Source organism: Schistocerca cancellata, chromosome 9, assembly GCF_023864275.1.
Source record: "Schistocerca cancellata isolate TAMUIC-IGC-003103 chromosome 9, iqSchCanc2.1, whole genome shotgun sequence".
Classification (NCBI taxonomy): domain Eukaryota; kingdom Metazoa; phylum Arthropoda; class Insecta; order Orthoptera; family Acrididae; genus Schistocerca; species Schistocerca cancellata.
The window spans coordinates 428060851-428087959 of NC_064634.1; the positions used below are offsets into that span (position 1 = coordinate 428060851).

The 27109-nt window shown below is 40.5% G+C and overlaps 1 protein-coding gene across 2 annotated transcripts in view; it reads right to left on the reverse strand.

Annotated features, from left to right (window-relative positions):
• The window catches only part of LOC126100820 (uncharacterized), a 97043-nt gene that overhangs the window by 14805 nt on the left and 55129 nt on the right, over window positions 1–27109 (reverse strand). For both annotated transcript variants that reach the window (XM_049911452.1, XM_049911451.1), the window contains exon 2: window positions 24236–25631. In XM_049911452.1, the coding sequence (XP_049767409.1) occupies window positions 24236–25620 (1385 nt within the window). In that variant the 5' untranslated portion in view covers window positions 25621–25631. The remainder of the gene's footprint in view (window positions 1–24235; window positions 25632–27109) is intronic.

A 27109-nucleotide genomic window follows, 5' to 3' on the forward strand; every position in this document is an offset into this window, starting at 1 on the left:
GCATGAACTATTTGAGATATGGCTGGCTTTCAGATATGGAATACATATGCAAGACTTCGGAAGGAATCTCCTACTACTAGAAACTGAAGACTAATAGCAAGTCATTGCTTAATTGTAATTGATTTTCTGAAATTTGTGTCTTTCTTTGAAACAAATAGCTCTACCATATTTGTTAGAATTTCAAAATCTGATGACATCCTAGTGAAACTATGAAAAGCAGCACAACTTCCACGTTCAGTTCACACGATTCCTGTCAGATTCTATAGTATGTTTTTGTTCAACACAACAATTACACCTTCATTTTCATCTGTTTATATTGTTGAATACTGTTAATGCTCATATCATCAATTAATTCCCTTTGGTGAACGTACTGTAGCAAACAATGTGAATACACAGCAAGAAATGTTTGCCATTAGCTCCATTGTAGAATACAACATGAATATCTATTGTTTGCCACTAGTGTCATAGGTACACATACAATGCTGCAAACAGAAACATGTTTGTCAACTCAGTGCTAATATGGCTTTAGTTTTTGTGCACAACTGACAGACATAAATAGGTGGCCAGAGAGCCTGTCAGCAGTACTTTCCTGTGTACAGTGAGTGGCAGTAGCCAAGGGAGGTGTCCTTAGGAACAATAGTGAGCAACTGTCAGCCAATGACCAGCGTGTTAGTTTGGGAGAGGCACTTAAGTTGATTCCACATACTTTCAATGGTAATAAGGCACAATCAAATTTTTCAGTTTCCAGAATGAAATTTTCACTCTGCAGCAGAGTGTGCGCTGATATGAAACTTCCTGGCAGATTAAAAGTCTGTGCTGGACCGAGACTTGAACTTGGGAGCTTTGCCTTTTGGGGCAAGTGCTCTACCAACTGAGCTACCCAAGCACAACTCAAGACCCATTCTCACAGCTTTACGTCTGCCAGCACTTGCCCACAAAAGGCAAAGGTCCTGAGTTCAAGTCTCAGAATGGCACACAGTTTTAATCTGCCACAAAGTTTAAAAGTTTTCAGTTAATTGTGATAATGCATTTGAGCTTGCGTTCCAAAGTAAAGCAAGAGGTATTGTAAAAGTTTGGCACAGACAAAAGTGATACTGGATGGTTTAAGGAAAACTAAGTATTTTTCAATCCTAAAGTTAGCAAAAGGTTACTATCCAGTCCTGTTGGATGAGAACCTTAGGCAAAAGGTTGCTTTCAATCAAACAAACAGGAATTATAAATATAAAGGATAGAGAAGGGGTTTAAAGCAGTGGTCAAGCACATTCCAACAGCTTATGAATGCCAGTCTGACATGACTCCAAGGAGGTAAGTTCATTTAACTTGATGACATTGTGATAGTCTAATCACCAAAGAGCAAACTGTATGACTCACCAAGGACCAGAAGAGACTTAGAATGACAACTGGAAATTGCAAGTCAACAATTATTAGTTTCTGAATAAGGATGTCCCTTAATTAGGTCATGCATTCTTGGTTAACGGACTGAAAACCAGTAAAGTAGAAATACTCTACAAGAATTACACAAGAAAAAAGTGCCAAACTTACAAGTGGTGGAACAAAAGAATTCATCTCAAATGCTAAAGGAAGTATTACTCACTCACTGCATGGAAAAATTCCTCACTCACTGCACTATCTTCTTTTCAACAAGGAATTTGTAATTACAACATACTCATTTCCACTGAGACTGAATTGACCCAACAGAGACTAGAAAAGTGCTTGCAAGTGGCATGCACTTCTAGAAGCTTAACAAAGCTAAGTGGTCATATATCAGCACTGAGAGAGAGACTATGCCCATATGCTGGGCAATAAATATTTCAGACCATACACATCTGGCAGAAAGCTTATTGTATGTTTAGACCGTAACCCTTAATGCTATATATAATGTTCATTTTTACTGTTAATTTAGTCATGTTGAAGCTTGAGGAATAAGACTACCAGATTCTTGACAAAGAAGGTAAACAGAATGGAGAAGCAGATGCTCCTTCCAGTAGGAGAAATTGCAGGCACAGTGCTCAGCAGAGACACTACCATAAACAGTGCAGCAGGTCCGGGAGCTGCAGCAGGCAACACAGTCATGTGGGAGGAGCTACAGCAGGCCATCACGACTGATGGAACAGCCGGCAAACTGGAGCAAAGTGCCGGTCCCTCACATGAAGACTCAAAAACCAAGTCTGGCCCAGGGACATGTGGGGAAGTTCAGTGAATAAAAGAGACAGATAGATAGATAGATAGATAGATAGAGAGAGAGAGAGAGAGAGAGAGAGATAGAGATAGAGATAGAGATAGAGATAGAGAGAGAGAGAGAGAGAGAGAGAGAGAGAGAGAGAGAGAGAGAGAGAGAGAGACCAACTATTATGAAACGGTATCATAATTTGTTAGTGGGTGGGTAGCAGGGGATGTTACCACGATTAAAGAAGTATATCTCCTGGGATGAAATGACAGCAGAAGATATAGAAGAGTATGAGGCATGTCCAGAAAGTAAGAGTACTGAGCCTCTGGCACTCAAAGTAATTTCTCTCATGAAGTTTACAGCACTTTGATCAAGAATAAGATGTTGGCATTAGAATATGTGCTCTTCTTAGTCAGCTGAAAAAACCTTTTAGTGCCATTTGTTGTTGTCGTTGTTGTTGTTGTTGTTGTTGTTGGTGGTGGTGGTGGTGGTGGTGGTGTTCCTATGGTACCTAAATGCTGAGGTCATCAATCCCTTGTGCCGTTCGGAAACAAGTGTGCATATTCTAAACCTCAACAGTTGCAAGGTGAGGGGCATAATCTGGTTTCCTCTTGCAGATTTTTAACTAAACCAAAACTGTTTATGGCATGAAGCTTACCAATGTGTACAGGTGATTCCAGTAAGAAAGCTGGCAGAATGAATGTTTGCAATGAAAAGGAAGTGGGGGGGGGGGGGGGGGGGGGGAGATCCTCACTCTTGATTGATGAGATGGTGAACAAGACTGAAGAAATGATTTGTGGTGACTGTGAATTGACTTTGGATGAGATGAACACAATGTTTCCAAAAATTTCTATATCCTTCTTCAATGAAATCATTACTGAAGCACATGGTTTTCAAAAATTGTAGATCAAAACAGCTCACAGATCACCACAAAGTCAATAAATTTCACATTCATGGGAATTTCTAGAGTGTTCTAAACTGGAAAGTGAACAGTTCCTTGATTCTACTGTGACTGGCAACAAAATGTGGGTGGCTCTCTTCACATTCCTTGATTCTATTGTGACTGGCAACAAAATGTGGATGGCTCTCTTCACACTTGAAATGTAAAGACAATCAATGCAGAGATAACATCCCTCTTCTCCATCAGTGAAAAAATTCAAAACTGTCCTTTCATCCCAAGAAATCATGACCTCTGCCTTAGGACCATAGAGGGATTCTCTCCACAAGGTAAAAAAATGATGAGCAGTATTGTTGAACCCTAAACACAATACAAACGGCACTACAGAATACAAGAAGGTGTATGTCAACGAGGGTGGATGCTTGTTACATGACAATTCACATCCCTCATCCCCATAGAGCCAATGTTACAAAAAAAGCTCAGATTCATATAACTGGACATCAACTACCAGCCTGTTCAATCCCTGATATTTAGTTTTGATCTTCTCATCTCCCTGAAATTGTTTATGTGTGGAAAAAGATTTTCTACTGACTATGACATCCAGAGAGCCATGAAACAATGGGCGAAATATGTCGAACAAGACTTTTCTGATGATGGTATCAGAAAGCTCTTTCATTTGCTTACAAAGCACATTAAGCATGGAGGCAACTATATAAAAAAATAGTGTTTTACATAAATTGGTGAATTTTTAAGATTTTCATAAATATATTGCCTTTTCGATTTTAAAACAAGTGATTAATTTCAATTTTTGAATATGGCTCGTACATCATCAGGAAACTGAGAGTTGTCAGTTGAATAAGGTAACTCAAAGTAAAATTAAAATGCCTGGAAATAATTACCTCCTCAGAAAACATATATGAATGATGTTATTGACATTGTGGGGCTGCTGAACCAAATGGAACAAGGTAATAAATATGTATTAATGTTCCAGGATACATTAACTGAAGATATCATGCAACAACCAGCTGATTGGAGAGGTGTCGACATGATAGGACACGTTGGCAAAAAGAGTAATCATATTATTTTATCCATTTTGATTGTAGAACATCACAACTGTTTTTTCAAGTTACACTGTATTAAATACTGCAACCAGCCACAAGGTTTTTTTAAAAAAATGATTTTATTGTGCCATTAGTAGTTTTGGGCCTGAGACCATCCTCAGATGATAGCGTTGACTTATTTGCAAGCTTTACTTCTGTGACTACAATATAACAAAGCTTTTGTGATGCAGAGTTTACAAAATGTTTCACATTTGTTATATTTTAGAACGCAAATGTAAAATTTGCAAAGAAGTCAATGATACCATCTGGCAATGGGCTCAAGCCCGAAAGTAGTAATGGTACAATTAAATCATTTCAAAAAAAGCTTGTGGCTGGTCGCAGTATTTCCTTACCGTGTAATTAAAGAATAATAGTAGTTCGGAAAACCATCATGCTGCTACATGCAAGTGGAAGTAATTTTGTCAGTGACATAATTAAAAGACAGTGCAAATTGATTGGGATTGCATAGATGCAGTGATCAATTATCACACACAAAGTAAGTATGCTCTGGAGAGCAAAATTTACAATTATGGAAATGTGGGAGACTTTGGGACTGAGCACAAACAGACTGGGATGACTGAGGTTTTTATGCATAACACTACACTACATAGTGCAACTGAATATACCCCTCAAGAGCTCTTGTTTAGAGAACCGTATAATATTGCAGGCACATTACAGCAGAGCCTGACAGGCTGGATATATTACATTTTTTAATTAAAAGAATGTACGCAAACAGTGTACTGTAGTGTGGGTCAGTAGAATGCACAGTGCAAAACAAAGAATAAAAAGCACTTTAGCAGGACTCAAGAACAAACATACTCATAATCTAAGTTCCGCAACAATTGCTGCACAATCAAAGAGTGTGGGATAGGAGGTTAAGAAACCTAAACACTAGTGTCAAGGGCCTTACACAGCAGTGTGGGCAAAGGGACCAGATGCTGTGGTCTAAGAAAGAATAAGTACTTATTAGTCAGCATTAACAGATTAAAAACACTCTTAATTACAAATAATACTGGGATACTTTTTTGTCAGGATGGTGTAGACAATGTGGCTGCTGGGATACACAGGGGAATCCGATCTTGTTCCACAGATGATCAAATACTGACTTTTGCCAGGACTATGTTGTGGCATAATGGAAAAGGCAAGCATTTAAGTGTCACTTGGAGGGTGATCAGTTACTTTTATCTCTTACACTTAAAATATTAAATTAATGAAACCGAAAGAGCTCCACTGTGAATTGTAGAAGTCTGTATAAATGGACTGAGAGCTCAGAACGTGGGTATGGTACATTACTAGCCACCAAACTGGCATTCTACTGGCATGTTACAAAGATACAGAAAATGAAAAACCCATTCACGAAACTGGCTCAACAGTAAGTCAGAACAGACACAGAGACAACTAAATTTGTGGTCGAAGTCTGTAAGATATTATTTAGCACACAAAATTAAAATGATTACTCATATGTGAGCAAACACAGTTACTACAGTTCATGAATAAACAACTAAATATAGGGAAGTAACATTAGGCAGTTTCAACCAGACAATATATTCAAAGACCAGAAACAAAGAAATGATTACAGCAGGACTGAAAAAGCTAGGTAGGCACCTCGAGGACTATAAGAACAGTACGATCAAAGCATTACTGCAGTAATGAAATTATTTACTATACATGATACCAAAAGACAGTATGCGCTATAACAAGCATAAATGTGATCCATGCAGTATTTTACAAACACATAAGATACAATGAAGTACAGGTTGTGCACATTACTGAACACACTTACTGCACAACATTAATATAGATTACAGAATAGGTCGAGCACTCATTCATGATCGCTTAAATAATACCGTTTCTTTGGCAGCTCACCAGAGTGTGCCTCAGGGCTGACCCAGGCAGCTTCTGTAAGCAGACCTGTGAACTGTAGGGATGCATGATACTTGAAATCGCGATAGTCATGAGTGAAGGTACATCAGTATGTGAAACTGAGTACAAACAACTATCATGCAAAGAAATCAGTCAATTTAATACACTACTGGCCATTAAAATTGCTACACCAAGATGAAATGCAGATGATAAACGGGTATTCATTTGACAAATATATTATACTAGAACTGACATGTGATTACATTTTCACGCAATTTGGGTGCATAGATCCTGACGGCCTGGGCATTGAGTCAAACAGAGCTTGGATGGCGTGTACAGGTATAGCTACCTATGCGGCTTCAACACGACACCACAGTTCATGAAGAGTAGGGACTGGCGTACTGTGACAAGCCAGTTGCTCGACCACCATTGACCAGACGTTTTCAGTTGGTGAGAGATCTGGAGAATGTGCTGGCCAGGGCAGCAGTCGAACATTTTCTGTATCGAGAAAGGCCCGTACAGGACCTGCAACATGCAGTCGTGCATTTACCTGCTGAAATGTAGGGTTTCGCAGCGATCGAATGAAGGATATAGAGCCACAGGTCGTAACACATCTGAAATGTAACGTCCACTGCTCAAAGTGCCGCCAATGTGAACAAGAGGTGACCGAGGCGTGTAACCAATAGCACTCTATATCATTACGCCAGGTGATACGCCAGTATGGCAATGACGAATACACGCTTCCAATGTGCGTTCACCGCGATGTCACCAAACACGGATGCGACCATCATGATGCTGTAAACAGAAACTGGATTCATCCGAAAAAATGACGTTTTGCCATTCGTGCACCCAGTTTCGTTGTTGAGTACACCATCGCAGGCGCTCCTGACTGTGATGCAGCGTCAAGGGTAACCGCAGCCATGGTCTCCGAGCTGATAGTCCATGATGCTGCAAACGTTGTCGAACTGTTCGTGCAGATGATTGTTGTCTTGCAAACATCCCAATCTGTTGACTCAGTGATTGAGACGTGGCTGTACGATCCGTTACAGGCATACGGATAAGATGCCTGTCATCTCGACTGTTAGTGATACGAGGCCGTTGGGATCCAGCACAGCATTCCGTATTACCCTCCTGAACCCACCGATTCCATATTCTGCTAACAGTAATTAGATCTCGACAATTAGATCTCGACCAAAGCGAGCAGCAATGTCGCGATACGATAAACTGCAATCGCGATAGGCAACAACCCGACCTTTATCAAAGTCGGAAACATGATGGAACGCATTTCTCCTCCTTACACGAGGCATCACAACAACGTTTCACCCGGCGACACCAGTCAACTGCTGTTTGTGTATGAGAAATCGGTTGGAAACTTTCCTCATGTCAGCACATTGTAGGTGTCGCCACCGGTGCCAACCTCATTTGAATGCTCTGAAAAACTAATCATTTGCATATCACAGCATCTTCTTCCTGTCGGTTAAATTTCGCGTCTGTAGCACGTCATCTTCGTGGTGTAGCAGTTTTAATGGCCAGTAATGTACAATTTGTAAGGAAAATTTCATTCTGTGATCATGAGAGTACCAAGCAATAATGCTGCGGCCAGTCCCAGAAATTCCTTCCAGCTGTGTGGGAAAATTCAGTATGGTAAATGGAAGTGCGTGGACTCAGTTCAGTCAAAAAAAGTAGCTGTCCATCACTCCCAGAGATGAGGAATTTACAGTATTGAGTAACAATACCAATTAACCCTTGTCAAAGTAACAAGAACAGGAAAACAAAAATCCCTTAGTGTTGTGGAGTATGATCACAAGTACTGCTACTCTCAGAACATGTGAAAATATCAAATGTAACCAGCATTAACATCATGCCAGGCTGTAAGCTGGAACCTGACTGCTGTATGATAGATGACAAGAAATGAAATGAGCTCAAGCTAAACATATCTGTATGGCAAATTGTGCAGCAGGTCAATATAAAACTAGGTGAATTACAAATGGAGATATACAACCAACCAAGAAATATCTGTCATAAATTCTATACGAAAAATTATGCAGTCACCATTTACTCAAGCTATAGTATGTTGTTGTTATTATGGTCTTCAGTCCTGAGACTGGTTTGATGCAGCTCTCCATGCTACTCTATCCTGTGCAAGCTTCTTCATCTCCCAGTACCTACTGCAACCTACATCCTTCTGAATCTGCTTAGTGTATTCATCTCTTGGTCTCCCCCTACGATTTTTACCCTCCACGCTGCCCTCCAATACTAAATTGGTGATCCCTTGATGCCTCAGAACATGTCCTAGCAACCGATCCCTTCTTCTGGTCAAGTTGTGCCACAAACTTCTCTTCACCCCAATCCTATTCAATACTTCCTCATTAGTTATGTGATCTACCCATCTAATCTTCAGCATTCTTATGTAGCACCACATTTCGAAAGCTTCTATTCTCTTCTTGTCCAAACTATTTACCATCCATGTTTCACTTCCATACATGGCTACACTTCATACAAATACTTTCAGAAATGACTTCCTGACACTTAAATCTATACTCGATGTTAACAAATTTCTCTTCTTCAGAAACGCTTTCCTTGCCATTGCCAGTCTATATTTTATATCCTCTCTACTTCGACCATCATCAGTTATTCTGCTCCCCAAATAGCAAAACTCCTTTACTACTTTAAGTGTCTCATTTCCTAATCTAATACCCTCAACATCACCCGACTTAATTCGACTACATTCCATTATCCTCGTTTTGCTTTTGTTGATGTTCATCTTATATCCTCCCTTCAAGACACCATCCATTCCATTCAACTGCTCTTCCAAGTCCTTTGCTGTCTCTGACAGAATTACAATGTCATCGGCGAACCTCAACGTTTTTATTTCTTCTCCATGGATTTTAATACCTACTCCGAATTTTTCTTTTGTTTCCTTTACTGCTTGCTCAATATACAGATTGAATAACATCGGGGAGAGGCTACAACCCTGTCTTACTCCCTTCCCAACCACTGCTTCCCTTTCATGTCCCTCGACTCTTATAACTGCCATCTGGTTTCTGTACAAATTGTAAATAGCCTTTCGCTCCCTGTATTTTACCCCTGCCACCTTTAGAATTTGAAAGAGAGTATTCCAGTCAACATTGTCAAAAGCTTGCTCTAAGTCTACAAATGCTAGAAACGTAGGTTTGCCTTTCCTTAATCTTTCTTCTAAGATAAGTCATAAGGTCAGTATTGCCTCACGTGTTCCAATATTTCTACGGAATCCAAACTGATCTTCCCCAAGGTCGGCTTCTACTAGTTTTTCCATTCGTCTGTAAAGAATTCGTGTTAGTATTTTGCAGCTGTGACTTATTAAACTGATAGTTCAGTAAGTTTCACATATGTCAACACCTGCTTTCTTTGGGATTGGAATTATTATATTCTTCTTGAAGTCTGAGGGTATTTCGCCTGTTTCATACATCTTGCTCACCAGATGGTAGAGTTTTGTCAGGACTGGCTCTCCCAAGGCCGTCAGTAGTTCCAATGGAATAGCTATAGTATAGTAATGTTAATAATAATGATGATAATGATAAGTCTCTGTAGATACCGTAAACGCTGTCAAGATTGTATCTAAACTGATTTCAAAAGTATGGTTGACAACTGTTGTGGATGCACGAAAAACACAATAGTGAGCCATTATGGAGGGGGCATAGGTGAGAATGGTACCTTCCTGTACAGATGATGTCACAACCCAAGGGGGGCATAGATGAGAATGGTACCTTCCTGTACAGATGATGTCACAACCACAAGAATAAGCTATTTTCAACAGGGAGAATATTTGGTTGGGGTAATGGAAAAAGAACATTGTAATCACGGAAGGAAGTATTAGCAACAACATTATAAAGCTATCTGTATTCTCTTTCAAGAATGGTGTTATATGCATGGTATGCAATTTTAACATAGTGTACTACTGATGAAAAGCTCTCAGGTTTCCAGCTGGAAGCAGCATTGGGATACTGCAACGTTTCGATCAGTGTCATAATCATCATCTACTAGTATTGGGATACTGCAGCGTTTCGATCAGTGTCATACTCATCATCTACTAGCAAAGTATTGAGATACTGCAGATCTGACAATATTTATACTAGTGATGCACCCTCTCCATCTGGCTGCAAGCGGTTGGCTCTGTAGGACTGGCAAACAGCGCAAGGCATGGGGATACAGTGGTGCACATGGCCCTGTCACACAAACAGAAAACAGCAGTGACAGAACGTAGCATAAAAAATGATCACACATTTGATTTTGAGAACGCAAAGTTACTATGACTAACAAGCTGGCAGTCAATATGCAGAGAATGGAATAAGATTGCATGCGAAGTAAAGAAATGTCAAATGTTGAAGTGTTAACAGTAAATTGCCTATGCACTCATAACAAAGTTCCTGAATTTCCCAGTCTCCAGGAAAGCTTCCACACTTAAATTATGCTTGAAACTGAGATCTGGATGAAGCGTGAAGTAGAGAGTTTTGTAACATTTAATGAGGCATGGAATTTACATTGAAAATTGAAAACATAGGTTACACACCACATGAGGGGACGGGGAGGGGGGGTAATGTTCATTGCAATCTGTTGTAACTGCGACTGAGACGGTCATGGGGTAGCAATGGCAGAAAGAGCGGCAGGACTCATGGAGAGGCCCGCGAACAACAACACAACAGGAGAGGACGGACACAACCAACGAGGGACAGAATGAATACAACAAGATCAAACAACAGAGTCACAAGGAAACAAACACTTCCACTTGTACACAGAACAAGGAAGTAAGCTGTCTTAATGCGAGGCGAGATGTCAACCTACGTATGCGAGATTTGACTGGCTGGCCGAGCGAGAGGCAGGCGTTTAAGTACGCTATCGGGGGTGCCGCTATTGGCTGCTGGAACCACGTGTTCCACTGTGGCGCCCTCACACTAAAAGTGAGCCAGGAGGCGTGCACCGCCACAGCTTACAGCGTGATGGTGCAGAGACCTCTATGGGTCTTCAACGTCCATGACATCTGGCACGGATTCAAATTCCGCGGCATGTGGTACCAGACAATCGACAAAAATATTGTGCCTGTTGAGGTCAAAAATTGAGTATGACTGTGAACTTATCCATATGCAATTAACAAGACTAGGTGGACTGGAGTTAATCATTAGATGTCTTTACTGGCTACCTGATTCACAATTGCAGAACAATTCAAAGTAAATCTATGCTGAGTAGTGTGGAAGTACCCCAATCATGCAACATTAGTTGGACATGGTTTTGGCCCACCAAGTGTAAAATACAATGTGTTTTGATTCATTTCATATAGTACAAACAGACTTGTGAACAACTTCTCAACACATTTTCTGAAAACTCTGTTCAGTAACTAGTTTGACAACCATATGGAATGGAAATATTTTAGACCATCTAGCTACAAACAAGCCTGACCTTATAGGCAGTGTCAGTAGAGACAGGGATCAGTTATCATGACATCATAGTCATGATGGTTACTACATACATAAATCCATCAAGAAGACAGAGAGATTTTTTGCTCAAAAAAGCAAATAACAGCTGTTAGCAACTTACTTAGATAATGAATGGACATCATTTAGTTCAAATATGATGGACACAGAGAAATTATGGACAATGTTTAAACTAAGTGCAAACCACACACTGGAGAAGTACGTGACGAGTAAGGATACTAAAGACGAAAAAAGATTATGTGATGTTTTTGATATGACACTCATGTCAATGAATTTTTCTTATGTGTTCATTAATGGTTCTGTCAACAATCACAGTATTTATTAGGCAACTAGTTTTGAACCATCACAGGTTCAGTTTCAAGCTTGGCCTACTGAGACTACAAACACAGTACACAGTTGTCAATGAACAGTGAATACGAAATTGGTATTACAATAAAATGTTCAAGAATATAACAGAAATTAATTATTTGAACACAAACATACCTGTGCTGACAGTGCCTGACCTCAATAACACACATTAAGTAGCTACACATGCTCTATAAATGTTTGCAGGATGAATGCCACAATCCTGAGTGAGCTCCAAGCCGCCGCTGGATAAGCAGCAGCCAGCAGCAAGTCGCACTCTTAGTTCACTTATTTGTTTCATAGTTCAATTCTTAATTTTTTTGCATGTTTTTGTGTACTTGCATAGTTTAATTCACAAATTTCGGGCATATTGTAGTATTTGAGAGTTGTAGCATCGTGTTTTGGTACCCGTTAGTGTAAATTAGCGTAGCCGTCAGTCATCTGTTTGTTTTGAGCAGCTTGTGAGTTAAAGAGAGGGAAAAATTTTTTGTTAGGGATCGATAGGGACTGCGCCTATTGTGTACGGATTCAGGGGGAATTGGCCACCGTCCGTAAACAGTTGGAAGTTGTGTTGGCCGAGCTCAACAGGCTCCAGGCTGTTGCCCTGGTCCGCGGTGACGTTGGGACACCCGAGGTCAGCACTTTGGCGCCTCTGGAACCTGTAGCATCGCCTGGGATCTCTGATGCCACTGCGCCCTCGGATTCGGACGTCCCTGCCGGTCGACACTTGCCTGACAGTGACTGACGAACTGTTGCAGTGTCTCAAATCCCTGGGTGGAAGGCAAAAGTCGGAGCTTGCTGCAAGGCTGTAACCTTACGCCTCCGTAACAGGTTTGAGGTACTGCCCACTGCTGAAAGTACTTCTGAGCCAGCAAGTGCAGAGGGTGGGATTGCTTGTCATTGGGAGCTCACTCAGTGTGCATACCGGGGGGGGGGGTCATCCAAGACGTGGAAAGGGTCCTTCTGGATGCCATGAAGGGTACAGGATGCAGCCAACTGCAGGTGGTGGCTCATGTCGGCACTAATGGGGGGGGGGTGGGGGGGGCATCCAAGACGTGGAAAGGGTCCTTCTGGATGCCATGAAGGGTACAGGATGCAGCCAACTGCAGGTGGTGGCTCATGTCGGCACTAATGATGTGTGTCACTATGGATCAGAAGAGGTTCTCTCTGGTTTCCGGCAGCTATCTGAGTTGGTGAAGACTGCCTGTCTTGCTAGCGAGATGAAGGCAGAGCTCACTATCTGCAGCATCATCAACAAGACTGATTGCGGACCTTTGGTACAGAGCAGAGTGGAGGGTCTGAATCAGAGGCTCAGACAGTTCTGCGACCGTGTAGGCTGCAGATTCCTCGACTTGCGCCATAGGGTGGTAGGGTTTTGGATTCCGCTAAATAGGTCAGGTGTCCACTACACACAGGAGGCGGCTACATGGGTAGCAGGGGCTGTGTGGCATGGACTGGGTGGTTTTTTAGGTTAGACAGTCTCAGCAAAGATCGAAAAGGGCTCCAGTCTCAAAGGGTACAGGGCAAAGAAACAACAAGAATCGACCAAGCAACAGTAGGTACTGTAGTTGTAAATTGTCGTAGCTATGTTGGAAAAGTACCAGAGCTTCAAGTGCTGATAGAAAGCACTGAAGCTGAAATCATTATAGAAACAGAAAGCTGGCCAAAGCCAGGGATAAATTCTGACGAAATTTTTACAGAGGTGCAAACCGTGTTCAGAAATGATAGATTATATAAAGTAGGTTGTGGTGTGTTTGTGTCTATTGGTAGTAGTTTATCTTGTAGTGAAGTTGAAATAGACAGTTCCTGCGTATTACTATGGATAGAGGGTATACTCAGCAGCCGTACCAAAATAATAACTGGCTCCTTCTACTGACCCCCAGACTCAGATGATATAATAGCTGAACAGTTCAAAGAAAACTTGAATCTCATTACAAAAAAGTAGCCCACTCATACAGTTATAATTGGTGGAGACTTGAATCTACTCCCGATTTGTTGGCGAAAATATATGTTAAAAGCCAGTGGTAGACAGAAAAAATCTTCCGAAATTGTACTAAATGCTTTCTCTGAGAATTACTTTGAACAATTAGTTCAAGAGCCCACACGAATTGTAAATGGTTGTGAAACCACACTGACCTCTTAGCCACAAATAATCCTGATTTAATAGAGAGCGTCACGACGGATACAGGGATTAGTGAACACAAGGTCATTGTAGTGAGGCTCAAAACCATATCAACTTAAACCACTAAAAATAAATGCAAAATATATCTATTTATAACAGCAGATAAAAATTCTGCTTGATGTCTTCCTAAGAGAGAGTCTCCATTCCTTCCAAGCTAATTATGTAAGTGTAGACCAGATGTGGCTGAAATTCAAAGATACAGTATCCACAGCAATAGATAGATTCATACCACGTAAGTTAATAAAAGACGGGACTGATCCACCATGGTACACAAAACACATCAGAACACTGTTGCAGAAGCAACGAAAAAAGCATGCCAAATTCAGAAGAACCCAAAATCCCCAAGGCTGGCTAAGTTTCACGGAAGCTCAAAATTTAGTGCGGACATCAATGCGAGATGCTTTTAATAGTTTCCACAATGAAACATTGTCTCAAAATATGGTAGAAAACCCAAAGTGATTCTGGTCATATGTAAAGTACACCAGTGGCAAAAAACAGTCAATAGCGCGATAGCGATGGAAATGGTACCAATGATGATTCTACTAAAATGGAGTTACTAAATACAGTTTTCTGTTATTCCTTCATGAAAGAAGACGACGTAAATATTCCAGAATTCGAAACCAGAACAGCTGTTAGCATGAGTGACATAAGAGTAGATATCTTAGATGTTTGCAAAACAACTCAAATCACTTAAGAAAGGCAAGTTTTCTGGTTCAGATGATATACCAGTCAGGTTCCTTTCAGAGTATGCAGACACAATAGTGCCTTTCTTAGCAATAATATACAACCACTCACTTGACGAAAGGTCTGTTCCTAAAGACTGGAAAGTAGCACAGGTCACACCAATATTCAAGAAAGGAAATAGGAATAACCCATTGAATTACAGACCCATATCACTGACCTCAATTTGCAGTAGGATTTTGGAGCGTATACTGTAACATTATGAATCACCTTGAAGAAAAGGACTTATTGCTACATAACCAACACGGATTCAGAAAATATCGTTCTTATCCCCATTAAGTAATGAGTGCTGTCGACAAGGAATCTCAGATTGATTCCATATTCCTTAGATTTCCAGAAGGCTTTTGATACAGTTCCTCACAAGTGACTGTTAATCAAATTGTGTGCATATGGAGTATCGTCTCAGTTGTGTGACTGGATTCGTGATTTCCTCTCAGAAAGGTCATGGTTCGTAGTGATAAGACAGTAAATCATCGATCAGAACAGAAGTGATATCTGGCATTTCACAAAGTAGTGTCATAGGCCCTCTGCTGTTCCTGATTTACATAAATGATCTAGGTGATAATCTGAGCAGCCCCCTTAGATTGTTTGCAGATGATGCAGTAATTTACCGTCTAGTAAAAATCATCAGACGATCAATTCCAATTACAAAATGATCTTGAGAGAATTTCTGTATGGTGCCAAAAGTGGCAATTGGCACTAAACAAAGAAAAGTGCGAGGTCATCCACATGGGTACAAAAAGAAATCCAATAAATTTTGGGTATATGATAAATCGCACAAATCTAAGGGCTGTCAATTCGACTAAATACCTAGGAATTACAATAACAGCAACTTAAATTGGAGAGACCACATAGATAACATTGTGGGCAAGGTGAAACAAAGACTGCACTTTGTTGGCAGAACACTTAGAAGATGTGACAAACCCGCTAAAGACACAGCCTACATTACACTTGTCCATCCTCTGCTGGAATATTGCTGTGCGGTGTGGGATTCTTACCAGGTAAGATTGACAGAGGGCATTGAAAAAGTACAAAGAAGGGCAGCTCGTTTCATGTTATCGCGCAATAGGGATGAGAGTGTCACTGATATGATACACAAGTTAGGGTGGCAGTCACTGAAACAAAGGTGGTTTTCTTTGCGGCGAGATCTATTACCAAATTTCAATCACCAACTTTCTCTTACAAATGTGAAAATATTTTGTTGACACCCACCTATGTAGGGAGAAATGATCATCATAATAAAATAAGAGAAATCAGAGCTCGAACGGAAAGATTTAGGTGTTCCTTTTTCCCAGGTGCCATTCGAGAGTGGAATGGTAGAGAAGTAGTATGAAAATGGTTGGATGAACCCTCTGCCAGGCACTTAAGAGTGAATTGCAGAGTAACCATGTAGATGTAGATCCACACGTCTGTTACCAACTCAAACTCACATTGGAGGTCAACATAGCCAACAACACAGAGAAACTTTCGATGGCACTAGCATCACACCTCATGTACAGGCACACATCTGCAGCCAATGGGCATGTTGTGTTCTTCAAAAAAAAAAAAATTATATGTGCCTAAGCACCTTTCTTAAACCTGACATCAATACAATGCAAAACAGCAACAAATGTACAGGTGTTACACAAATACAAATACTGGTGTGACATGTATACCCATTACATATTTGAACAGAAGACAAGCATTTCATGTCCAAGTGTGTGTCCTCGGCCGATAGACATATTTAATTAAAATACGGGGCATCACAGCATCTCCATCTTCATTAACCAGTCACATGTAACATAAAGTACAATGAAACAAATCACATTTGTTGTACCATTACAAATTTTGTGTTGTACAAACAGATGATTGTCTTCCAAAAGTCTACATACATATAGTTTACATACACAAAACACTTAACAACAATACATATCATTTGTTCAGCCAATAATTTTTGTAGAAAGCAGTTACATAGTCGCACGAAAATAGTTTCTCACAGCACTGAATCATTACTACAACTTAATCGCCTTGTCCTGCACTCAAAGTGCATACCTGTTCATGTGAATCCTGTTGTTAATTACAGGGGAAAAATACAGAAATACGAATGCTCAAGCATTTTACGTATTTCCAGACAATTTTGTATTGCTAGTCATGCATGCTGCATGAACAGTCTTTTTCATATAGTGTCCCTATGATCACACCACCCTTCAATACACATATACCTGACATAATTTACTAACTAGACATGCTAATCCAATAATTACAGACACACTTAAATGCTCTCCTTTGTAACATTGTTTCAAATTCAAACATTCTGATCCAACATGTTTGCTGATTTGATATGTATCTCAGGACAAGGCAATTTCGAGCTGGTCGCGCAGGACGTGATGTAGTAATGATTCAGTGCTATGAGACACTGTTTTAGTAGGACTATGTAACTTTTTATTTTTCAGGTCCATCTCGATCACATAAATTTTTACATTTCACTATGAGCAGTTTTGGCTACTGCCATCTTCAGATCATAAAATATTCTGATGTAGTATAAACGTCAAACTAAACATGTATGTACATAGTAAGCACTTACTATGTACCTACATGTTTAGTTTGATGTTGATACTACATCAGAATATTTTATGATCTGAAGATGGCAGTAGCCAAAACCAGTCATAGTAAAATGTAAAAATTTATGTGATCAAGATGGACCTGTAAAATAGTGTGCCAAAAATATGATCACAGACTCATTTTCAGACTTTATGCCTTCAGTTGGTATGTAACTTTTTTTACAAAACTTATTGGCTAAACAAATGACAAGTCTTGTTTTTAAATGTTTTATTTATGTAAACTATATGTACGAAGACATTTGGAAGACAACCATCTGTATGTGCAAGGCAAAATTTGTAATGGAGCAACAAATGTGATTTGTTTCATTGCATTTTATATTACACATGACTCATTAATAAGTGCTACGATACCCCCTATTTTAGTGTGATGTGTCTATTGGCCATGGACATGCACTTTAACATGAAATGCTCGTCTTCTGTTCAAATATGTAACAGGTACATGTCACACTAACATTTGTATTCGTGTGATACCTGTACATTTGTTGCTGTCTTTCACTTCAATTATGTCAGGTTTAATAAAGGTGCTTGGACACATCCCCATTTCAAAACATGCCATGCCCACTGACTGCAGACGAGCACTTGTATGTGAGCTTGGCTATGTTTACCTCCAATTTGATTTTGACTTGGTAACAGGCTTGCGCATTTATTCTGCAAACATACTTAGAGCATGTGTTGCCAGGCAGTGTTTATTATTATATTCTAACACTGTCTGTGCAGGTATGTTTGTATTCAAATAATTAATTTCCATTACATTTTAACTTCTTATTGTAATACCACTTTTGTATTCACTGTTACTGCAACTGTTGGCAGAACCATTAATAAACACTTTAAGGAATTTAAGTGAAGTTGCTGCTGTTGCCTGTCAACAAAATGTTGAAACTGAAGAGGAGGGTCAGTGAATTTTATTTCATGATCACCCTCTTGGTATAGACGTTCCGCTATGGCCAATTCATCTGCATATTCCAGATGGCAACTCCTTGTGTTCAACCAGATAGGCATTAACACTTTGTTTTGTGATACCAATATAAACCAGTCCACAACTACAAGGCATTTTATTCATAGCTGGTGTAGCCAAAGTACGTCTTATAACTTTTGCTGATCTTGAACGTTCTTTTATCTTCCTGGTGGGTCTGAAGGTAGTTTCCACACCATACTTGTTCAACACTTTCTCAATGCACTCTGTAATTGTACTGATGAATGGAAGGACAACTATTCCTTTGGGCAGCCATCATTCCTCATCAGTCCTTATTCTCTCTCTCTAAGATGAAGTGCTTGATCTACGTCCTTGTTCAAATAACTGTTCTTCTTTAATGCTGAAGTAGATGTTCAGGCTCACCTTTTAAGTCAGTCACATCACAAATTTCATGTGCCACATCTACCAAGGTTTAAATCACACCTCTTTTTTTGTCTGGGGTGGTGGTTAGAACTTTTCCACAGGTAACACAATGCATGAATTTTCTGTATACCCTGTGGCCCAACATCCCGTCACCTTGCTTTATAACAGACACATTCATGAAATTCAGTCAGCCATTAGTGCTCCATACTAAATTATATTTTCAGACTGATACCGTTGAAATGTATCAGGAAGGCATCCAATTCCTCTTCATTCCGTGTCCGTACTATGAGGGCATCATCAAGATAACGGTACCATATGGCTGGTCTTTTACTCACAGTTTGCAACACCTGTTGTTCAAAGTTCTCCACAAAAAAATTGGCCATAGCCAGACTAAGAGGACTGCCCACAGGCACCCTGTCAATGTGTTCATAAAAATCATTGTTGTACTGAAAATAGGTCGCGGTGAGGCAATGTCTGAATAAAAGTTAGGACAGTGTTTTACACACTGACCATTGAAGTTTTAAGTAATAGATTACATGGATAATGATCTGTATTTTTCCCCTCTCTACTGGGTATGTACACTTCATATTCATAATTAACATTCAATTGTTTTCTCCTTCTCTTGCACATCCGCACATTGTCACACAAATCATACCCAAGTCTTCAATCTCAAGTTCTTTTTTGTTTCAACATTCAATAACATGTGCCTCACAGATCTCTTCACTAATGTATTCTAATGAAAAACTCTTATTTTCTGTCCCTCCATTTAATTTTTGAACACTGTTTAACAAAATAACATGTATGAAACTTTCAAACTCCAACTCTTTTCCACCGCCCATCTCTCTCACGTACACAACAGTATATTCTAATCATGAGCATCTTATTCCTTCATCTACAGTCCAAGAAGCTTTTCATTGCATTACATGTCAATACTACTTGTGTACAAAATTGATCAATTTGAAGAGTGCCTAACCTAGCATCAAAAACAACGAAGTACCTTTGATTTCCTCACACTCTGAAGATCATTCATTTTTTCCTCCAACTGTGCCTACATCAATCCATAGATTTCCTATGACCCACTATATGGCATATGACCATGATAAGCTGCTATGTAACACATATTACCCTTAGATTAGCAACTTGGGCAGCATAATACCAACACTTTACAAAAATGTTTCTAGCAATCGGTTCTGGTCAGTGGTAAATTAACTATGTGAGCACACACATGACTGGCTTTCATTTCAACTAGTAATTGCTTTTCCAAGCTTACGTAAAATACACATCCTTTATGCAGACACATTCAAATCACCACCTAAGTTATGTGAAGTTTTTGGTGTACAAACTGTGATACACACTGGCATACTAGGAGGAAGCAGAAACAGGGAGCACTTTCACGTCGACAGTCATTTACATTTTAGGTCATGCTGAAGAGACCAGAAACTAATATGTTAGCAATTAGAAGGAGACTATGCATGAAAGAACAACCGCTATTATGGCACTGAATGGTATATCAAATAAATCAAACCATTCATACAACAAACGTCATGAGGAATTATCATTACTTGGAAAAGTACTTTAGTGCAGAATCCACAAAAGAAATTATCAGCCTTCCTCTGCCTATAGTCTTTGGTTTTTGAGTGATTCTTGAGATTCGGTCTGTAACTACTTGCAAACTCAAAATGTAGCTTATGTTATGACACAAGAGGAAAAAAAGTATATATATATATATATATATATATATATATATATATATATATATATATATATATATATACACTTAAAAACAAAGATGATGTGACTTACCAAATGAAAGTGCTGGCAGGTCGACAGACACACAAACGAACACAAACATACACACAAAATTCAAGCTTTCGCAACAAACTGTTGCCTCATCAGGAAAGAGGGAAGGAGAGGGAAAGACGAAAGGATGTGGGTTTTAAGGGAGAGGGTAAGGAGTCATTCCAGTCCCGGGAGCGGAAAGACTTACCTTAGGGGGAAAAAAGGACGGGTATACACTCGCGCACACACACATATCCATCCACACATATACAGACACAAGCAGACATATTTAGAGACAAAGAAACTCTTTGACGGAGGACGGAACTGTTCCAGGCATGGTTCAATTTGGATAGTATCTTGGGGAGTTGGATCATTAGGAGTAGGATTAGGGGTAGGATTAGGAGTAGTCCTTTTTTGAGGAAGAGGAGGTGGGTCCCGCTGTGACGGAGGACGGAACTGTTCCAGGCATGGTTCAATTTGGATAGTATCTTGGGGAGTTGGATCATTAGGAGTAGGATTAGGGGTAGGATTAGGAGTAGTCCTCCGTCACAGCGGGACCCACCTCCTCTTCCTCAAAATCACCCTCTCCAAACCTTCCAGGAATTTCTGACTTCCAGCCTTGCCTCTCAATCCTTCTTAAAAAACCTCAATCCTACTCCCAACATCACCACTGCTGAAGCCCAAGCTATGCGTGATCTGAAGGCTGACCAATCCATCGTCATTCTTCCGGCGGACAAGGGTTCCACGACTGTGGTACTTGATCGTCGGGAGTATGTGGCTGAGGGACTGCGTCAGCTTTCAGACAACACCACTTACAAAGTTTGCCATGGTAATCCCATTCCTGATGTCCAGGCGGAGCTTCAAGGAATCCTCAGAACCTTAGGCCCCCTACAAAACCTTTCACCTGACTCCATCAACCTCCTGACCCCACCAACACCCCGCACCCCTACCTTCTACCTTCTTCCCAAAATTCACAAACCCAATCATCCCGGCCGTCCCATTGTAGCTGGTTACCAAGCCCCCACAGAACGCATCTCTGCCTACGTAGATCAACACCTTCAACCCATTACATGCAGTCTCCCATCCTTCATCAAAGACACCAACCACTTTCTCGAACGCCTGGAATCCCTACCCAGTCTGTTACCCCCGGAAACCATCCTTGTAACCATTGATGCCACTTCCTTATACACAAATATTCCGCATGTCCAGGGCCTCGCTGCGATGGAGCACTTCCTTTCACGCCGATCACCTGCCGCCCTACCTAAAACCTCTTTCCTCATTACCTTAGCCAGCTTCATCCTGACCCACAACTTCTTCACTTTTGAAGGCCAGACATACCAACAATTAAAGGGAACAGCCATGGGTACCAGGATGGCCCCCCTCGTTCGCCAACCTATTCATGGGTCGCTTAGAGGAAGCCTTCTTGGTTACCCAGGCCTGCCAACCCAAAGTTTGGTACAGATTTATTGATGACATTTTCATGATCTGGTCTCACAGTGAAGAAGAACTCCAGAATTTCCTCTCCAACCTCAACTCCTTTGGTTCCATCGGATTCACCTGGTCCTACTCTAAATCCCATGCCACTTTCCTTGACGTTGACCTCCACCTGTCCAATGGCCAGCTACACACGTCCGTCCACATCAAACCCACCAACAAGCAACAGTACCTCCATTATGACAGCTGCCACCCATTCCACATCAAACGGTCCCTTCCCTACAGCCTAGGTCTTCGTGGCAAACGAATCTGCTCCAGTCCGGAATCCTTGAACCATTACACCAACAACCTGAAAACAGCTTTTGCATCCCGTAACTACCCTCCCGACCTTGTACAGAAGCAAATAACCAGAGCCACTTCCTCATCTCCTCAAACCCGGAACCCTCCACAGAAGAACCCCAAAAGTGCCCCACTTGTGACAGGATACTTTCCGGGACTGGATCAGATTCTGAATGTGGCTCTCCAGCAGGGATACGACTTCCTCAAATCCTGCCCTGAAATGAGATCCATCCTTCATGAAATCCTCCCCACTCCACCAAGAGTGTCTTTCCGCCGTCCACCCAACCTTCGTAACCTCTTAGTTCATCCCTATGAAATCCCCAAACCACCTTCCCTACCCTCCGGCTCCTACCCCTGTAACCGTCCCCGGTGTAAAACCTGTCCCATGCACCCTCCCACCACCACCTATTCCAGTCCTGTAACCCGGAAGGTGTACACGATCAGAGGCAGAGCCACGTGTGAAAGCACCCACGTGATTTACCAACTGACCTGCCTACACTGTGAAGCGTTCTATGTGGGAATGACCAGCAACAAACTGTCCATTCGCATGAATGGACACAGGCAGACAGTGTTTGTTGGTAATGAGGATCACCCTGTGGCTAAACATGCCTTGGTGCACGGCCAACACATCTTGGCACAGTGTTACACCGTCCGGGTTATCTGGATACTTCCCACTAACACCAACCTGTCAGAACTCCGGAGATGGGAACTTGCCCTTCAGCATATCCTCTCTTCTCGCTATCCGCCAGGCCTCAATCTCCGCTAATTCCTAATTTCAATCTGCCGCCGCTCATACCTCACCTGTCTTTCAACATCATCTTTGCCTCTATACTTCCGTCCCGACTGACATCTCTGCTCAAACTCTTTGCCTTTACAAATGTCTGCTTGTGTCTTGTATGTATGGATGGATATGTGTGTGTGTGCGAGTGTATACCTGTCCTTTTTTCCCCTAAGGTAAGTCTTTCCGCTCCCGGGATTGGAATGACTCCTTACCCTCTCCCTTAAAACCCATATCCTTTTGTCTTTCCTTCTCCTTCCCTCTTTCCTGATGAGGCAACCGTTGGTTGCGAAAGCTAGATTTTGTGTGTATGTTTGTGTGTCTATCGACCTGCCAGCGCTTTTGTTTGGTAAGTCTCATCATCTTTCTTTATATATATATATATATATATATATATATATATATATATATATATATATATATATATATATATATATAGAGGGAAACTTCCACGTGGGAAAAATATATATAAAAAACAAAGATGCTGTAACTTAACAAACGAGAAAGTGCTGGTATGTTGATAGACACAATAAAAAACACACAAACACACACACAAATATTCAAGCTTTCGCAACCCAAGGTTGCTTCATCAGGAAAGAGGGAAGGAGAGGGAAAGGTGAAAGGATGTGGGTTTTAAGGGAAAGGTGTCATTCCAATCCCAGGAGCGGAAAGACTTACATTAGGGGGAAAAAAGGACAGGTATGTACTCGCACATACGCAAACACACACACACACACACATCCATCCGCACATATACACACACAGGCAGACAAATGTGTCTGCCTGTGTCTGTATATGTGTGGATGGATATGTGTGTGTGCGCGCACACGAGTGTATACTTGTAGTCCGGGATTGGAATGACTCCTTACCCTCTCCCTTAAAACCCACATCCTTTCGTCTTTCCCTCTCCTTCCCTCTTTCCTGATGGAGCAACCGTTTGTTGCGAAAGCTTGAATTTCGTGAGTATGTTTGTGTGTCTATCGACCTGCCAGCACTTTCATTTGGTAAGTCACATCATCTTTGTTTTAGATATATATATATAGTTATAATAGAAGGAAACATTCCACGAAGGAAAAATATACCTAAAAACAAAGATGTTGTGACTTACCAAATGAAAGTGCTGGCAGGTCAACAGACACACAAACGAACATATATATATATATATATATATATCACACAAAGAGAAAATATCATTGTGTTCTAACCTGCTTTTGACTGTTGTTGTTCCCTTTGTGCTCAATCTGTGTTTAGCAGGGGGTTTTGGAGATTCCTCTATCACAATGACTTCAGAGATTTTTGGTGATGCTCCATTCAAACACACACTCTCTGCACTAGTCTGTACAGTGATTTTTGGACTTTCTCCATTCAAACAAGATTCCTCAACAATAGCCTCTACAGGTCCCTCATAGGTAGAGCAAACAGAGTGTGTTGGTGATTTTGTATCTAAATGGGATCCCTTGTCAGTTGCCTGTACTGGGACTGTTGGAGATTTTACATCTACATTAGATTGCTTGTCAGTAGCCTGTTTTGGAACTGTCTGCGATTTTCCAGTTAAATGAGATCCCTCATCAGTAGCCTGTACAGGAACATTTGGCAACTGCCCATTTAAATGATATCCATCATTAGTAGCGTGCAGAGAACCTTTTGACAATTTTTCATTTAAACAAGATGCCTTATCAACAGGCTGTAAACGTAATACTGCCATAAATCCCTGTAAACAAGGTTGCTCATCAGTAGCCTGTAAAAGAACTTTTGTTGATTTTCCATTAACATGAGATCCCTCATCAGTAACATGAGACCCCTTGTCAGCAGCCTTTAATACGACTGTTGGTGATTTTACTTTTAAATAAGGTACTTTGTCAACAGCTTGTATTGGGACTTTTGGTGATTTGCCTTTTACACGAGATCCATCGTTAGTAGTCTGTATGAAGATTTTTGGTGATGCTTCATTGAAAATCCACAGCCCCTCAGCCCCTTGTAAGGGCATTTTTGGTGTTGCTATTTGAACACTAGATCCATGTCCTGAAGTTTGTACAAAACTTCCCAGTTTTCTTTTTTTTGCACTAGATTCCTCTGTGGCCACTTGTAGGGAGTTTGGTGACATTTCTGTAGAGTGCTCTACATTTGCATCTTGTACAGTTCGGGTGTCATTCATCACAGCTGCAGTCCTCTTTTGGTTCTTAAATAAGTTGTGCACAGTGATCAAGGTATTTGCAGTCATTTGCTCTTTCGACATGTCCAGAATTAACTGCTCCTTACACTTTTGCTCCAGGACAGGCAATTTGAGCTTTTCTGCTGCTAAAAGTAACTTTGGTGCCATACTCTGCAGCTTGGGAACTCTGTCAGTGTACATGAAAATTACAAGTTGCAGCAGCACATCTGGCTCGACATCATGCAGTTCGATGTGACAGTGCTGTCTTCCATTTTTTAATACAGCAGCAAAAAATGGGCTTCGTGCAACCAGCACAGTCTTGTGGGCCAGCACCTTGAAGTTGCCAGCATGCAGAGTGATGTCTGCACGGAACCCAGAATTGAGCAGTGCTGCCAAGTCATCTGCCAGACTACCCCTCTGATTTCCTTGGTCGCCCATTACAACTGCACCTGAAATCAAATTTTCACAGCATTATACAACAATAATCACTTTTCTTCCAATAGCTTCACAAATTTTTAATATTATTAACTATTTTATGTTCAAGTGAGACTCTATGGAAACATTCAGGATGTAAGCATTACTCTTACGCGCTAAGATTATTACTGATTCTAACAGAACATACACACTTTTAGCTCCTGAGACTCAAAGGAATATGATTGTTACTGGTAACAGTGCCAGTTTATGTTACAATGTTGATCTTCCTTACCAGACAACATGCATAGATTTGGCCCTTAAAATTAAAACAAGATAAAATTTCGGTGTACATGTTCCATCATAAATGGCTAGATAATTTCTAGACTAGGAAAAAATTTTCTCCCTGTTCATAGTTTTATTAATTTTCTGTATTTTGCATGAATGTGAATTGGGTGATTTGTAAGTTCCTCACTCAATCAATTAATTGACTGTACTTGATACAACTGCCAACAAGTTTTCATTTGGTCATACAATAAATTCCAGTGAAGATAAAATGCCAAGTATTCGAGGAATATGTTATGAGTTGATTTACTCACAAACTTCTCTCTTTTACCACCAGGAAAAAAGAAAGAAAAAGTATAAATCAGGTATGTATGGTGACCTTTTTATCCATAATTCAATTACTGCAGCACAACCAGAAATCAAAGTGCAAGTACTTGCAAACTAAGTTAATATTGTGCACTTCCGCTGTATATGACATTTAAAAAGTGTAAATGATAACACCACATGATTTACACATCAAAGAAATTTTTAAATTAGAAATTGGGAGAGGGGAGGGGGCAGTGCATTTCAACTAGGGGCACCTTTAAACAGTTTTAATGTCTCACCACATAAACCTCTCTGTCCTTGGCCAACAGGTACACTCAAGTTACACAACTGGACAATAGCTGACAATGGGGTCCTCTGCATTTTATCCATAATAGGACTGCTATTCAATAAGTACTGTTACATGGTGGACAAACGAAACCTCAGTTCTGTTTTCAACAGTGCATTTTTGTTACTTAATATCAATCAAGGTAAATGAAATGCGTTCACTCCCTTAATTAGGAAATTCTGCATTAAATGTCCCATAAATAATGTCACACACATTGTTAAAAGAAGTAACAGTGCTTTAATCTTAATGGCTGCACATGTGGCAAATTTCATGAAACCATTGGGGGTCATTTCAACACCAAGCCATTTGCATATTTATTGTGGCAATAATGTATTATTATTTGGAATAACAGATGAAAAGTACATTGTTTCTTTTAAGCTTGGTTAATATAGTGTGCTTTTGCAAAAAGCAAGTGTGTTAAACCATAAGCAAGTGAGCAAATACTTAGAAAGGTCAGAAAAGTGACAAAAGATTTTATTAAAAAAGCAATGAAAGCAAAAAAAGATCAGATTACAAAGGTCGTATATCAGTAAAATATGGGGTGCCCTTTAGAATTGCAGATCTCTTTGGGATGTACTG